Raw genomic sequence first — 17,387 nt, forward strand, 5'->3', positions numbered from 1 at the left:
CATCACTACTTCGTGTTCAGCAAGCAATCCATTTTCATACTTTATTCTTATTAAAATGTATAAATATTTCTCACTGTTGGCATTACATCAGTAATATCATTAATGCTATCTGTATTGTTGGGTTAGTATTATTTTTATTAATATATTCATAGACAAGGGGACACAACTGTATTATAATAAATGGGGAGTCAGGATTACTGTAACTGTGGTAGGTCTTGGATGTGGGCGGCACAAATGTTTTTGTATCTGTGGCTTTGAGTCCACAGATTTTTGTGACTTATTTCACTTTTTTCATTTTTCAGAGTCATTCTGTTTTTCATCACATGGTATCTTATAAAATTGTACAGATGTATATTTACACCACGTCAGATTTTATTTAGGTCTCCAGTCAGGCAGTCTGGTGGCTTAATAGTTAATGCCTGTCGCCAATACAGTGAGGGTTGGTTGTCCTGGGTTCAGCTCGCCTCAGGCATGCTGTTCTTTCTCTGCACATGGCATTTGTCTACAGGGCCTTGCAATGATATAGTCTTAGTTGCTGGCTCGGTGTAAAACACCTATCTCTCCCCTCTACCTCTTACTTTATCTTTCTCATTATTTTAATTTGTTGTTTCTTCTTGGAAAATATGGCTTCATCATGGGATTGCTCAGTCAGGAATGCTATTTTAGCATGTCTGTCTTTCCTTGATCAATTTGTCAGGTACTCACTCAGCTGCCCAAGAAGGAGGAAAGCATAGAGTACTGCTCCTTATTGCCAGAGCAGCAGGAACTATATGACAGCTTGTTGAGAAAGTTTTCAGAGCAGGTGGAAAATGATGGAACAGAAGCAGGAGGGGGTATTGCCATGTTCATGCAACTACGAAAAGCGGCCAATCATCCACTTCTTCTCCGCAATCACTATACTGAGGAACGTTTAAAGAAAATGGCTGAAGCTTTGGCAAAGGTGAGAGAGTTGCTTGTTTTCTGCAGTGCGGTTTATCATTGCATGCTGCAAATGAGCTATTTCAGCACAGTGGACATAAGTGCAATAACATGAAATGGCCTTTTCATGGAAATAGAATGGTACCCCAAAATATCTGTTAAAGTTAAATTTGAGGGTTACAGTTTTGTTCATCAGGTGTATGTGTGTGTGGCTGTGATCATGACAATGACAATTTCTTTTATTCAGTAGGCTCGTGCCCATAAACGAGGTTGGGAGAGTGGGTGGGTTGAATCAAGTTCAAAATAAATAAAGTTCACTTAAATGATACATAAATATAGTTACAGCATAACATTAATTTGTCATTAACAATATCAGTAATTTGCAAATCATTTGTTCTCCCTGAACTGTAGTGCTTTATAGAGAAAGTAGGCAATATTTTGGATTAATTTTTGACAGTTATTTGCAAATAAAATGGATAAATTAAACTGAGAAGGATACATAGAATTTTTCAGGAATGTACAGTTGTCATAGTATTTGGGACACACGAACACAAAATGTAACTCAGTTTCACACTTGCAATGAGGGCATTTTAACAAGGCACTGGACAAATTGCTGCAACGCTGTTAATGGCAGTTTATGTTTGCAACTCCTAGCCCAAACCTTATGCATGTAAATGAATTTCTAATAACAATATGTTAAATGTCAATTAAATACTTAGCACTAAAGAAGACTTAAATGAGCTCTAGAATGAACAACAGTCACTACTAGATATTTTACTATGCCAGTTTTGCTCAAAACAGTCTGTAAGTCTCAGCTTGAATTCTGTTAAGAACTGCTTAAAATTGCTCATCCCCTGACATGCCCAAACAAATCTAAACTCATATTGATAAAGTGCTACCATAATACTGTTAACCCAAGTGGCCTTGTTATTACTGTGCATAGCTAACAACCATATTTAACACTTTGTTTGGAAGTCTACTGGGGGGCAGATTTACAACTTTCAGCCAGTATGATCATTTACAGGTGTACATGCAAGTGTGTGGGTCAATGCAGCTTACTGACTCTGCTCTGCGATATATGGAGAACACAATTCTGTATACAATTACTCTTTTTGTACCACATTATCATGCATAAAATAAACCACATTTGTTTTATGCTTATATATTTTTATATTTTAGCTATGTGTATAGTTTAGTCACTGCAAACAACAGGTTATTTGACTTAATGATGTTATGATGCAACATTTTTATTTTCTGTACTACAAAAGTGAGAATGATAAAAAGTAGATTATCTGTTACGACAAACTTCATGACCTAAGTTTTGTTTAATGTTTCTTTGTTTTGAAAAGTAATTTGCGTTTTCTATCTACATCTCAGTAGTTTTTCTTTTTTGCATTACTATTTCATCAGCAGATTTTGAAGTTTTATTCCGTATGATCTTTACTGTTATTTTCTCTCACAAATTTGCTATCAAGGTCCAAATTACTTTACCAGCTAAGTTTACAGAAACTTAATTTTTTTAAGAAAGTATATAGAGTTTTTCATACATGTTTATTCTATATTCATATGTAAAATCTAATAGATTAAAAGCAGACATCCATCAAACCATTACAATCATGCATATGCACATATACATAGATATGTGTCAAGTTAATAGTCAATACAGTTTTTTATATATATAAGCCCAAACATGTACAGATACAATCATATGCATATGGAAACACATTAAGCCATTCAACACCATGAAGTTATGTAAAACACAGGTAAAAACACTAATATTTATCATAGTTCATCACGTAATCAACAGATATTAACATTTCTGTATGAACAATCCTAGTTGTGAAGGACTTTAATCACAGCATAACTTTTTCTCAATGCATTGTAAATAGAAGAGGGGCAATGTGTAGTGTAATTAGCATTCTGGTATCTGACATCAAGAGTGAAATGAAAAAGGGACGTGCAGTTAAGGTATTTTAAGTAGAAACTGCTGTTCAGTTTCAGTGGTGTCAGGACAAAAGGGGCAAAGTAAGGAAACCCGAGAAATGTAATTTGTTCAAATAATTCAAGTATTGCCCTGAAAACAGTAGTCAAATCTTGCTAAGGTATATACGGATCTCATGTCATAAGCTAATGTGCATTGCTTATTTGTGTGTGTGTAAAGGAGCCATCACACCGGGAAAGAGGTGCACTACCCAAGCTCATCATGGAGGACATGTCAGTGATGAACGACTTTGACCTGCAGAGATTGTGTCAACAATACAAGGTGAGAACAAGTAGAGTGTCTCTACAAGAATAAATGTATCAGCGTTACTAGCTGAGAACAAGTGTAGACTTATCAACAATACAAGACATACCACTTCAAGAATAAATATGAGCAGTAAAGGGGAGAACAGGTAAAGGCTGTCGACAGTACAAGGGGAGAGCAAGTGTAGGTCTGTCATCAGTGCAATAAAAGATGGGTATGGACTTGTCCTGTATAGTGAATGACCATGGGAGCTTTGTTACTGCAGTTGCACACCTGGAAGTACCTAATCTTTGTATAAATGTGTTGTTCCTTAATACACTTTATTTGGAAGTGTTATAGCTATAGATAATTATCTGCCTTGACTGATCCCATTACACAGAAACATCTGGGTAAATTTGAGCTACCTCCAAAGGTGATTGGTGAGTCAGGCAAATTCCAAGTTCTGGACAGACTACTGCAGACCATGCAGAACCAGGCAGGAGATTTTTATTTTCCTTTCTAATTGGTAGTTTCTACTAAGCTCATGGTCAGGCTGTTTGCTTAGTTGTTTTATATGGGTGTTGCTTCCAATGATCATGCTGTTTCTGTGTAATTCTTGTATGTTAGTGGGTATTGTGTTTCCAATGATCATGCCATTGATTGTACTTTTGTTTGTCATGGTCATGCACTATATGGTTATATATTATGTGTCAATACTATATGTGTGGAAGAGTGCAGTCAGGTGTTTTGTATTATACAATCATACTTGTATTTGCTGACACTGTTGCAGTATTCCTGGTTTTTAGCCAAAACATGAATACTGGGCATGGGGAACCAGGCACGTGGGCGATAGTTAACTTGTAACTCTTACTACCTACATCAGCATAAAGCTGCAGGGGAACCATACATACAATACTCACACATCGATCAGCCAGTGTACTATGCAGCTCACGAGCCCCTCACCCTTGCTGTTCCCCAAACACAAAACTCGAAGTGATGTAACGTATAAAAAAGAATTAATAAACATAAAAACCTGCAAATACATACAATAAAAAGACTCATCTAGAGGTAGTCCCATTGCTATCTGTGCCAAGCGTACTTCCACTATCCAGTGCTGTTACCTCTCCCTTAATCCACCATTCACTCTCACACACACATCAGCTAAGCTCTGATGTTAAAGCTGTTCTTGTATTTGAGGGTCTACGGTGGTGGTTTGGTGGAAATCGATACTCCAGCCAACAGTCATGGCACTCTGATGATTTGCCCTCGAAAGTTTTCTGTCCAAATGTCCGTCATCCTTCCTGCTCGATCTTCCAACCATGTCAGAGAGGGACGACTGCTCTCCCGGCGACACAGATTCACATGGTGTCTTCGACAACTGTTATGCCACATACAGCCGTCGAACAAACACCACCTTGATGTTAAGTTCTCTGGTTCTTTGGAGTTCACAGCAGATGTCCTCTTACTTTGAGAAGGACAACTTCTGGTGACCTTGGCGTCGAACCTTTCCCTCTTACAGGTAGTGCAAGCTCTGACCACATAACCCCTTTGCTTTCCACAGCAACAGCAGGCAGTCCTGACAGTTCTTCGTCACTCGCTCGACCCCTAGCTCAAGGTTCTCTCTAACCCAAGCGTCCTTCCTCCTGAGTCTTGCCCTCTTGGCTTAAGACCCAGTCTCGAGGTAAAAGAGAAGTTGGCGTTAAGAATGCTGACATTGCTTCGACTTCTGACAGGTTGCTCCGTCCACTCTGATGTGCCGAGAAGTATCTCCTGGTTCTCTGATCCCTATTTTACTTTGCACATTCACACGTCGCATACACTGAGGGCTGCCATTGGTCACTCACTGACCAGCCAATCAAGTAGCCAACATTGACAAGAGAACGTCCCCCCTACTGATGCTCCGCCCCGCCTACAGAGGTGTGGTGGACAGGTGACTAACCCCCACTTCCCGTCAACCTGGCGGACAGGTGTGGGAGCCCCTGATGTGTCACACTCTTTATAGACCTCTGCCAGCTGGCTGGTCGCGCTTGGCTGGTGTAACCACTTAGGGTTGTCTCTCACTTTTAACACTTCTGCGCTTCTATCTTATATTACACTTCTACAGTGGCACATGCGCTCCCCTCGTTCTTGCATAAGGGGCCTCAGGCTTGTCAACAAGCCACCTTAGACACTAATTGGGGCGATGGTTACCATTAAAGTTACAACATGACACATACTTAGGGTTTTATGTAGTCATAATATGTAGACATGTATCCATCATCATATAGCGTGCGCTAGTTGGCTTAGTATTTGTTATGCTGTGAAAATATAATTTAGTTTTATTATCTATTATTTGTTCAGAGAAAAGTTAATCAGATATTTGCTGATAGATGCTACTCATATTTGAAGCAAAGCAGTGTTTATGTGGACAGGGTGACCGTGTCCTGCTGTTCAGTCAGTTTACCATGGTGCTAGATGTAGTGGAAGTATTCCTCAAGCAGAAACAAATCACATACATACGCCTGGATGGAAGCACACCTGTCACAGACAGGTAAGAGGAACAGGGACTGCAGGGGGCATTTGTGGACACAAGTGGCATCTTTGTGCAAAGTCAGTGTTAGAACATAACATAAACTAGCCAGCTTTTGCATGTGTACAAAGTTAGCTTTTGATCAGAAACAAGCTGGCTTCTAATCCCAGTTGGTAGGGTTTGGATCAAGAGAACAACTGTATTGTTATTGTCCTTTTTACCAGTTGCTCATTTCCAGTGACAGTGCAATATTAAATCATTTTCAACAGTCCATAAATAGTTAATAGTTGATTTTGTATGAGAAATTATAGGCCAAACTAAGGGAATTACTGTAGTTGAGTAGTCCTAGACCAGCATTGACCTAAGCAGACAGCTCAAAATATCTATGAAAGAGGAGGGACAGAAACAGAAGAAGACTAAGAAAAATGTGTTTTCTCCTTGTTGCTCTTAAGATTTAATATTCATAATGTGTATATAGTTCATATTGAATTAAAGAATGGAAAAAAAATTCACAAAGCAAAATAAAAAATTAGATAAGTGTGAGGAGCACTCTTGGAAATGTAGTAATGTTTTATTTCAATGTTTCTAGGTGCCCCTCACACTTATATTTTGAGTTATGTATGTTAAAGAAAATCCTGAAACCTAAGAAACAAATTATTTTACCTATTTTAGTACTTTTCAAATAAAAGTGCATTTTTGGAAAAAAATGTTAACTTATTTTATTCCTTACGTGCATATAAACCTGCATTAATTTTAGAATCCCTTATCTATTTAAAACTGGTGTCTGTAATTTGCATATTTGTTCCTTTCTATGTGACAGAGTAGGGCTAATGGCTTATTTCTTAGTTTTTTACTTTTAGTATGAGTGTGAGGTATTGTCATATTTCTTATTTCTATACCTTTTAGATGTAAATGTACTTGTGTCTGCAGACAACAACTGATAGACCAGTTTACCGAAGATCCTTCAATTTTTATCTTCTTGCTATCCACACGGGCCGGTGGTCTTGGTATTAACCTCACAGCAGCCAATGTGATTATTTTGCATGACATTGATTTCAATCCTTACAATGACAAACAGGCTGAAGATCGCTGCCACCGACTTGGGCAAAAACGGTGAGTATTTTGTGTATGGTTAGTCTTTCTAAGGTTGAGCTATGAATCAGTGGTAGTTGGTCACATTGAAACTGTGATCACCACCTAAACAGTAATTTCTTGTTGATCTGGAAAAGTCCACTCTGTAGTTCTGTTTTAATATAATCCTGCATGATTCAGCAATGTCCATGAATGTTGCTCTCAGGTCTACTGTTTGGTACAGCATGAGCATAACCTTGAGCCTTTGGTATGTCTAGGTCTTTGATCTTTTTCTGTGTGTGGTCATGTTTGTAGACTTGTATCATGAAAACGGAAGAGAGCTGCTCAGATTCTGAGAAGCATTATCTTGTAGTGATCTGAGCTAAGTAACTGAACAGACTAATCTACTCTGATAGACTGTCAAGGCCTCATTGTAATGCCAGAACTTGAAGTATTTTTCTGTTAGTGTGATATATTATTGTGATAAATATTTTGTAGTAATCTAAATCCAGTAATTTGAACAAAACTTAATATTCTGGCAGTCTGTCAAAACCTTCTCTCCCTTGAATGTGTTGTCCCCATGAATGTCTTTCTTTACTCAGGAAATTGAAGACTGCATATTCTTGACATTTGACTTCTGTAATTGTGCTGTGTACAGCTCAGTGAAGATTGTGCGACTGATTTCTAAAAACACCGTGGAAGAAGGCATGTTGCGTGTGGCCCAAGCTAAGCTTCGCCTGGAGCAAGATGTCACTGCAACCACAGGTTAGGACTTGGCAGATCTCTTTTCATCTTTCGCTGACTTTCCAGTGCATTGCTGTCTTGGAGGTTATAGAACGTAGCTTGCTAAAAGCAGTCTCACTTGTTGCGCTGTCTTTGAACGTGGGCTTTAGTCAGTACTTCCTCCCATCCTTCCATAGGTGGTGTCATTTACAGAAATATTAGTCCTATAATATCCTGTAGTACACTGTTAAAGTGTGTATTTTCTCCCAGAAATCATATTAGTCAGAGAAATATTGGCTGTACAGTATCCTGTAACACGTGATTATAGTGTAATTTCTCCCAGAATCATTTCAGTCACATAAACATTGGCATTACAGTATTCCTAAACTGTATGAGAAAATGATAGAGATGTGTTTTTAATACTGGCAGCATGTATGTCATTGGCCATAGTTATAAATCTCCCTTCATGATAATAAGAAAATGCGTGTTTGTATAGCACCTTTCTCAACAGCAGGACACAAATTACTTTAGAGTAATAAAAGTATTTCGCTGTCAACAAGACGAGCTTGGTACACTGCACAGGACGACCAAATAACTGTCCAGTATAGAAGCAAAACAAAATATGAAGCCGTGGTGTGACACAACAGCACACAATATCATGATATCCAGTATTCAGTAGATATCTGCAGTGTGTAGTCGTATCATTTACGTGTGGTCAGTGAGATCTGTAATCTGTTCCAGTAGTACTCTTTGTTTCTTTAGTCTCATAGAAAGGACTGTGCAGACATGTCTGCTATTCCAGTAGTTTTGTGTTTGTTTCCATAGTGTCATAACAGGACTGTCTATACATGTCTGCTGTTTTCTAATAAGTCTGAAGCTGCAGTCACATATCTGTCTTCAGATGAGAACAGTGAGGCAGCAATTGATGTGGCCACTCTCCTTCATGAAGCTATTGACAAGGTGAAAGGTGGTCACACAGCCTACAGGAGACAGTCCCCTGGAGTCTTACCGCCATCGTTGTCATCAGCACATAAAGCTTCAGCTAGTCTAGGATGTTGATTATTAACTTTTCCCAGCAAAACCCATCAAACCTCACTTTATTGCTGTGGCAAGCTTTGACTGTCAGGATTTTTTCTTTTGTGTGTGGTTTTTTTTTGTTTTTTTTTTTTTTGGGGGGGGGAGGGGGGTGGTGTCTTTGTTGTTTTGTTTCAAACATTCTTCAACAGGTAAAATTAGTTTTAGTAGCAGATACTTTTCATTGTAGATTTTTTGAATCATGTGGTTCTAATGCTGTTTAGTCCTACATTTGCACCACCCAAACTAATTTTTTAGCAGTTCGTACGTAGGCATCTAGTGTGCATTGGAATATGACTGTATTGTGTACAGAGCTTTGGCATAGGATATCAGTCTTGTTACAGCAGATGTTTGCAGATGGTGTGACGCACCTGCATCAGGGAGATGAAAGTATGGGAAAGGTGAAGATGAAGAGACTACCCATGGAATGAGCCTGCATTAAGATTTCAGTAACAGATTGTGTCTGTTGTAGAAGTCAGTTATCATTTACATGGCATTTCTAGTGGTGGATGTCCTGATGACTCAAATCACATCTCCAGACTAGACTTTGTTCAAAAATTTCACAGTCAGCATTTTCATAGATGACAGGACGAAGAAGGCTTTTGCAACCTACAGTACTTGACCAAAGATGATCAGACCAAGACAGTTGCACTAGTAAGGTATTATGAAGGAGTAGTGCAGGTGATGCCTTCTCCACAATCTTGTATTCTTGTGCACTTAGTTCAAGACAGAATATGTTCCTATTCCTTTTGCAAAAATTTTTCTTGAGTTCATGATCAGAATGGTAACTTGCACTTTTCAGTGTGCATTTTCCATGAAGGAATGAGAAATCATAAAAATTGTTTTGTCTTTTATATAAGAAAAGAAATATTAGTATATGTACTGTGTAAAATAGTATTTGTCTTTTTTTTTTTTTTTGCTTTGCACACCAGCAGTAATGAATAGAAAACAAAAGAAACATAATTATCTGGATTTTGTTGTTTTGCTAATATATGGGGAATCACCTTCAGCTGGTTTTTTTTTTCCTCAAATTGTGTTGGGAGCCCAAAGATCCCATAGTTAAGACCAGACAGCCTGAAAATTAAAAATTAAAGATTTACATATCACTTGTTTTGTTATCATTTAATTGGCCTTTTAATTGAAGCCTCAAAAAAAAGGTTGGGGTATAGGTGGGGGCTACTTTTTACACATCAGGCAGTTGGTTGCCATGGAAACCATCCAACATGGGGTATAAACAATTTTCAAGGGTTAAAATTTTTTTTTCTGTTGCAAGCACATTCTAAGTTGTTCTTTAAAATAGTCAGCAGAAAGCTGTGTAATATTAAGTACATATAAAAAAATACTCAATTTTAGGGCTTCTTCACTATGCCAAAGTTATAAGGTTTTGAAAAGGAACAAACGGCGGAATCACCGGGAATAACGGTTCCACCGCTTGTTCAGGTGTTGGCGCTCTGCCGACCGAACTCCTCGTAGTGTTAAGAACTCTAGATATTTAAATTCAACTGGCCCTACCTTAATATCTATCCCTTAAAAGCTTTAACTCTCTTTTTAACGGATAATGTTATCATAGCATTGATGTCCTCTGGCTTAGTGCTCGTAAACTAAAAAAAGAGAGCATGTAGTTAGCACACCCAGAAAGGTGCATAGAAAAATTATGTCCCGTTTTCATGTCCCTGAACTCTGCTGCAGTTTTATTGTGCAAAATGCGTGACACACATCTAGACTTTATCGAGATATAAGAAGCCTGTGGCGCGAAACTTGTGACTAGAGGAAAGAGGTCAAAGATGCCAGTAGAAGCCGCCCTCCACTTCCCTGTGCTTGACGCAGCAGATGGTGCTGGACACATACCCTTCACACTGAGAAATTTGCTAGAATATACATGGTTGGAAAGCTTTCTCGTAATACTATAAAGTTCACAGACATATTTGCCTCACTCGGCGCTTGCGTCCTTGTACAATCTGGCCTGCGTACCACTTACACCTTGTCACTCTAGAGCAGCTGGCAGTCGTGAAGGAGTGCGTGTTACAAGACCACGAGTATCTTGGCCAGAGTACATCACTCCACCCTCCAACATTCCACGAGGACCAGCATGGGGGAGTGTGTTGGGGTGCGAGTCAGAAGACCACGAGATCCTTCACGAGGACCAGCAGATCCCTTGGCACGGGGAGACAACTAGCCATTGCGAAGGCTGCAGTAGCCTCCCTTGATTAACGTTTGCGTTGTAGACAAAAGATGGTGGACAAGTCACATCATCGCCAACAATCGCTCAAATCAGTCCGGATCATAACGTTGCCGGAAGCAGGTGCTAGGTAAGTTTGGATGGAGATAAGGTAACACTTATGGTTGTGTATACGAAAATGTCCATGATCCAAAACAGCAACAGGAATAAGTGATCAACAGATACACAGCAGCTGACGATTTGTCACAGGGACTTGGTGGCTAAAAGCTCAGCTAACAGAGAAACTGATTCTTGTCCAATTCAGTCTATTAGATTTGATCTAAATCTGGATCTCCTACAACCTCGAATGTATTGAAATCAGGACATTTCCATCATCGTGAACTGCGTACAGTTAACAGAAGGTCTAGAGAGAAATGAGAGTCAGAGTGGAGAAGCCAGTTTACCACTGTGCCTGTCACTGTTGTAACCTGAACGTCTGCAAGGAAACCGGTGTATGATTTAGTGTCAGTTTGATGACAGCAACATTGCGTAAGCAAAAACCAAAATTCTGTATAACTCATGAACGTCAACATAGCAGTTTACTGACAAGTGCGTGTAAAAATAAACACGTCGGTGATGTCGGTCTACATTTACTATTCGCTATTCACCAGCACGGACGTCATATAGTAGTTTGCATGTCTACATATCTTCACAACTGTGTTTTTACCACATGAACACACAGCCAGTTCATGTGTCACTCTACTTGTATATCTGCTGTATTTATATAGCAGACTACCAGAGGGCTTTTTAGTATTCTAATTTTATATGTCTAAAGAAGTTTGTGTCAGTGGCGCAACAGTTAAAACCGAGAACGTTAGGATCTTGTGCCGCTGGGTCAGGTCTCGTCTGCACACCTGTTTACGGTGTCTGCCCAAAAAGTAATTAAAAAATGCTGACCAGTCTACAAACTATCGGCTGGTGTAGAGTTGTATCCTAGGCCTGTTCACAAGGCCACCACAAAGCCCAAGGTACTGATTGCCACACTTAAGCTACTTCATCACTGTATCTGTTCAACGCTGTCCGCGCTGTCGGTGTCACATGAACAGGCTGCAAGATCATTGAGTCCTGTGCGGGGATCAGTAAGTAAGAAATTACTTTCCAGTTGCCATTTACAATTTACAATTTCACGCGAGATAGCTATTCGCGTCTCACAGTGAACAAGCGCCGGCCATATGGAATCACTAGCTTGATAGACCGCTGGGTGGGGATTGACTCATATATTAGTGTCTAGTGTGTAATTCTGCCTAAAGGAGGAAAAGTTGATCATTCTTCACGATTCGATAATAATAATAATAATAATAATAATAATAATAAACAACGCGTAATTAATATACTCACGGTCTTAAGAAGTGTGCTCTTAGCGCTTGGGACAAGAACGAGACTTGGACAACATACGAAAGACAGCAACAGTACTGATGAGTAATAAAAGACAAACGTAGAAAAGGCAAAGGGGAATCGTGATTCCGCACAGGAAGACGTTTTTTGGGAGTTCGAAGATGGACTAGTATTGTGTGGACTTCATCTTACTGCGCTTTAAGTCAAGCATCAACTATACGAAAATGACGGCTGACCCGGGTGCAGATACAAACAGTGACCATAACCTCCTTTCGACCCTGCGTTTGAAGCTATCGGATAGCAAAACTTTACGAGACCACTGGACAGAGTACTGCAGCGAGTTTACAATTGCTGACCACAGACCTGAACATCTTCCAAGACACCCAGGAAACGAACGCTGACACAGAGGACCTACGTCTGAAGGAAGGCTCTCACCACACACTGCCGGCAGAACTGGGAACCAAAACAGTGGCAACAAAAATGGACGCAGTCTTTAGTCACATCCCTGCCAAAGAAAGGTAAAGTGAGACAATGTCAGAACTTACGAACGATCAGCCTGATCAGTCACCCAAGTAAAGTTATCCAAAACGATTCTAGCTGAGGAACAGGCCGGTAGGACCTGGTGATGGAAAGAAGTGCGATAGCTGGGATGTTTATCAGGCACAAGCTCCCTGGATGACCGGAGCATTGGAGAGAATAGCAAAATTATGAGTACCTCCATTGCACGTAAACTCAGTCAAAACCAGGAAGGCTGTTAGCTCCCTCACACACACAGAGTTATCTTTCTATCTTCTCTACCTTTTTGTACTTTGTGAAAAATTGAATGGCAAACATGAGGGGGAAATCAAAAAGGTATACTTGCCCTCCACCTGTATATTTTCTTGGGTGGCGGCTGAAACCGCTTCCTACACCACTGTTGGTACATTCTTCAATTGTCTGACTCTGAAGATGCCCTGTCTTGGAAAACCCTCCACGGGTAGCGCCAATCGGTCAAGCGCAGCAATCGGCAGACTGACGCGAATTTGTTTGATGTCCATCATGACACACGCACCTGACTCTGGACACCAGTGTGACGTACCCCACACCTTAGCAACTATAACTCAGATAATCTGTGGGCGACAGGAATCAGCACCTGTCTGTTGGTGTTGTTACTTGTGTACTGCTGTCTTTGTCATTGAGTGAGGGCTGTACACTCAGCAGACATTGCCAAGACTGTGTACACTCACCAGACACTGCCTAGACTATGTACACTCACCAGACATTGCCTAGACTATGTACACTTAGTAGACATTGTCAAGACTGTACCCTCACCAGACATTGTCAAGACTGTACACTCAGCAGACATTGCCTAGACTATGTACACTCAGCAGACATTGCCAAGACTGTACACTCAGCAGACATTGTCAAGACTGTACACTCACCAGACATTGTCAAGACTGTGTACACTCACCAGACACTGCCTAGACTATGTACACTTAGTAGACATTGTCAAGACTGTACACTCACCAGACATTGCCTAGACTATGTACACTCAGCAGACATTGCCAAGACTGTACACTCAGCAGACATTGTCAAGACTGTACACTCACCAGACATTGTCAAGACTGTGTACACTCACCAGACACTGCCTAGACTATGTACACTCACCAGACATTGCCTAGACTATGTACACTTAGTAGACATTGTCAAGACTGTACACTCACCAGACATTGTCAAGACTGTACACTCAGCAGACATTGTCAAGACTGTACACGCAGCAGACATTGCCAAGACTGTTCACTCAGCAGACATTGTCAAGACTGTGTACACTCACCAGACATTGCCTAGACTATGTACACTTAGTAGACATTGTCAAGACTGTACACTCACCAGACATTGTCAAGACTGTACACTCAGCAGACATTGCCAAGACTGTACACTCACCAGACATTGTCAAGACTGTACACTCAGCAGACATTGTCAAGACTGTACACTCACCAGACATTGTCAAGACTGTACACTCAGCAGACATTGCCAAGACTGTTCACTCAGCAGACATTGTCAAGACTGTGTACACTCACCAGACATTGCCTAGACTATGTACACTCAGCAGACATTGCCAAGACTGTACACTCAGCAGACATTGTCAAGACTGTACACTCACCAGACATTGCCTAGACTATGTACACTCAGCAGACATTGCCAAGACTGTACACTCAGCAGACATTGTCAAGACTGTACACTCACCAGACATTGTCAAGACTGTACACTCAGCAGACATTGCCAAGACTATCAGACGTGACTGCCAATGTGCTCATTGTTAGAAGAGACAAGATGGTTGACAAACACGCCAAGGGATGCACAGCCGCAGGAAAGTTATGAGAGCATCGACTGTTAAATTTGCCACTAGGTAAGTTTGAAAAACGTTGAGGTGCATTCCTTCTCATAAAAGTAAGGCAAGTCTTAATGAAGGTAAAATAATAGACTTCATTCCTCATGACATCGGTTGCAAGTTTTAAAGGGATACAAACCCATTTATTCGGACTTGTAAATGATGTCAACTACGGCTAAAATGCGACTAAGATGATTGTTACTGTCATTTTGATCGGCTGGCGTGAATCCACTTGGTCTTGTAGAGTTTCCGACCGCCGAACTGCCATCAGTGCACACGGCAATGTCCCGGTCTCAGGACGTTTGTAACAAGTCGCAACTTTCTTTGCTACATCACGTGTTTCGCTACACAGCCATGGTTCTCATGCGTGCTATGCTTGTAGTATTTTTGGTGGCCAAAATCTGGGGCAGAAAATATACTTACAAATATACTTACATCAAAATCTATGGCTGCAACCTCAAAGCATTCTCCAGTGACAATAGCTAGCAAAAGACGAACACGGAGTACGCGATAGAAAGACTGATCGAAGACTTAGATGTAAGAAAAACGCGCGTTTGAATTACATATATATACACATATGCTCGTACGAACGGATTGGACTGATTAGTAAACCTGATGTTATGGCTGATCAGACATGGTCCACCTTAGCCATTGCCGCTGTTGCTGTCGTGGAGCTGCCACCCGTTAAAAATGAGTGGCTCCCAAGTACATAGAGCTGTTTAACTCTTCTAGCTTAATCCATTCATGTAGACAGCTGCTTTTATTGTCGCCAGTGGCCAGGACTTTACTCCTAGGCGAGTTGGACGGAAGAAATGGCTTTAAAAACGTAAAGGAGTGGGGTGGTTGTTCCACTCAGGACCTGCTCACCACCGCCCACAACAGGATTAACTGGCAAGTCTCAGCAAGCATTGCGTCTATTGACGACGACCAGTACTACCAGATCAGCCTAACCCAGTAATAACAGATTAGCATAACCCTTCGTCTTGGACCCCGTAGTGGCGGGGATGGACACCCAACCTCTCTCTTGATGTGTGACATAGTGGCCTGCCTCTTTCCTCCTCACTGTACTTGTTTCTGTCTCACAGTTCCTTTCACCTTTATTCATTTATTCGTTAAAACTCATCTGGTTATTTCATATTCTCTGTATTTTGGTCCCTCCCTTTTTCAATATTTCTGATTTCTCAGCTGCCTTCTTTAGGCCCTCTGCGTTTGCCGTGCAGGGCGACGTGTGTCGGGGGAGAATGGGATCCTGAAGACTGATGTCACTGATGGGCTGCGGTCCATCCAGGGCCGCCGAGAGCCAGCCCGGGCCCCGGGACAGACCTCTCCGGGCCCCTTGTACTTGTAATCGTAAATTATTTTCCCAGTATATAATGTATGTTTACAATTCGAATCTCAATATCTACACTCAAACTCAACTTTTGCATGTGTAATGATTGGGTGTTCTGTCCTTAGACCTTTCTTTAAAAGAAAAAGAAAAGGAGAAGAAGAAAAAAAATCCACTGACCAAGGCCGGGCCCCCTTGACAGCCGCGGGCCCGGGTACACCAGACCCCCCTGTCCCCCCCTCTCGTCAGGCCTGGGTCCATCATTCCAGCATTCCACTTTGGCCCAGACTTCTCCTAGACAGGAGGCTGGTGTTGCCCCACACCAATCAATCGGCTGGTCGTGCGATGCCCTAGCTCTGCTAGACGTCTGTAGTCTGGGTCAGTCTCATCCACACTCTCGTGGCATGAGGTACCGCTCGGCTGCATCCCCTAGGGTGGCCTACACCGACTCTGTGGTGGGTTAGGGTTAGAAATTAATTTTCATTTTTCTTCATGGCCAAAAAAATTATGTCACTCTGGAAAATTCTCTAGACCTTTCGATGATAATTCTTCAGACAGCGAGGAGGAGGCACATGACTTTTAGATGGAGCATGGTCACGTTTCTTGATTGTGGAGAGTGGAGGATCCCAAAAGACCCATCACGGGACTGTCCCCCTTTTCCATCCAAATAGGCTTCCAAAATATCTCTCCAAACTTTTCCTCAATTAAATCTGGACAATTTCTGATTCAGCGTAAGAACCAAAAAGCTTTCGGAGCATTAAGACAATGGGACAGAAAACACTTTGTGAATAGTCCCTTTAAAGTATCAACTTAAAAACTCTAAACTCTAGTTAATAAAAGTAGAACACGTTCACTGCAAGGTGCAGCGTTAAGATGTCGTTTCGTTCATCCATCACCAGGAGGCTACAACAAAACTCCTCATTTAAGTCCCGCCCTTAGCTAAGGTTTCTTAGCATGTCTCTCCCTAAAAATTGTCGAAAATAACAGGTCATTCAAAAAAAAAAAAAAAAAAAAAAGAACAACAAACAAACAAGCAAACAAACAAAATGCGGGTGCGCGCCACGTGCACCGCGATCCAGCACTCACATTCCTGAACAGCATCTAAGCGATCTAACACACGCATCACACTCTCAAACTGACAACCACAAATAATCCCTCACAAACATTTTCTCGCTTGTCACCGCTGTAGTGAGCGCCTGGGAACTAGGGGGCGCCAAGAGGGGAATGCTCTCTAATTTCTCTCTGTAGCTATACAGTGCATTTTATACTTATAGAATTCGTTCTATAGCTATGCAATTCATTCTGTACGTATATAATGCATTCTATATTTATATAGTTCAATTCTTTAAGTATAGTGTAAAGGTTGGGTCCTCTGTCTCACAATAGATACTTAATCTGACCAGCATTCGACCGCACTTAATTACAACACTCAACCACCTCGTTACAGCACACACTTGCATTCAATAGCGTGGATACATACATATATATATAGAGAGAGATGTAATTAAGCAAATAGAAGACATAAGTCATGTATACCTAGACAGCAATTATCTCAACACCGTGGCTAGCTATAGCTACTCGGCTACTTAGCTTGTTGGCGATAGTCTTTCACTCTTG

The 17,387-nt window shown here is 40.9% G+C and overlaps 2 protein-coding genes across 12 annotated transcripts in view; both read left to right on the plus strand.

Moving 5' to 3' along the window:
• LOC112567044 (SWI/SNF-related matrix-associated actin-dependent regulator of chromatin subfamily A containing DEAD/H box 1B-like) overlaps positions 1 to 9,620 on the plus strand; it is a 35,939-nt gene extending 26,319 nt beyond the window's left edge. For all 3 annotated transcript variants that reach the window (XM_025243532.1, XM_025243534.1, XM_025243535.1), the window contains 7 exons: positions 698 to 940; positions 3,080 to 3,181; positions 3,543 to 3,638; positions 5,554 to 5,672; positions 6,582 to 6,764; positions 7,381 to 7,487; positions 8,347 to 9,620. In XM_025243532.1, coding sequence (XP_025099317.1) covers positions 698 to 940; positions 3,080 to 3,181; positions 3,543 to 3,638; positions 5,554 to 5,672; positions 6,582 to 6,764; positions 7,381 to 7,487; positions 8,347 to 8,504 — 1,008 coding nt within the window. In that variant the 3' untranslated portion in view covers positions 8,505 to 9,620. The remainder of the gene's footprint in view (positions 1 to 697; positions 941 to 3,079; positions 3,182 to 3,542; positions 3,639 to 5,553; positions 5,673 to 6,581; positions 6,765 to 7,380; positions 7,488 to 8,346) is intronic.
• A 1,088-nt stretch (positions 9,621 to 10,708) lies between these two features.
• Positions 10,709 to 17,387, plus strand: part of LOC112567042 (androglobin-like) — a 114,788-nt gene continuing 108,109 nt past the window's right edge. For 7 of the 9 annotated variants that reach the window (XM_025243521.1, XM_025243526.1, XM_025243528.1 and 4 more), the window contains exon 1: positions 10,709 to 10,828. Coding sequence is in view for 1 of the 9 variants with exons in the window: in XM_025243524.1 (XP_025099309.1) it covers positions 10,752 to 10,828 (77 nt within the window). In the remaining 8 variants the exon portion in view is untranslated. The remainder of the gene's footprint in view (positions 10,829 to 17,387) is intronic. The other 2 variants (XM_025243530.1, XM_025243524.1) reach the window with 2 other exon arrangements.

This window comes from Pomacea canaliculata, linkage group LG6 (genome assembly GCF_003073045.1).
Source record: "Pomacea canaliculata isolate SZHN2017 linkage group LG6, ASM307304v1, whole genome shotgun sequence".
Taxonomy (NCBI): Eukaryota; Metazoa; Mollusca; class Gastropoda; order Architaenioglossa; family Ampullariidae; genus Pomacea; species Pomacea canaliculata.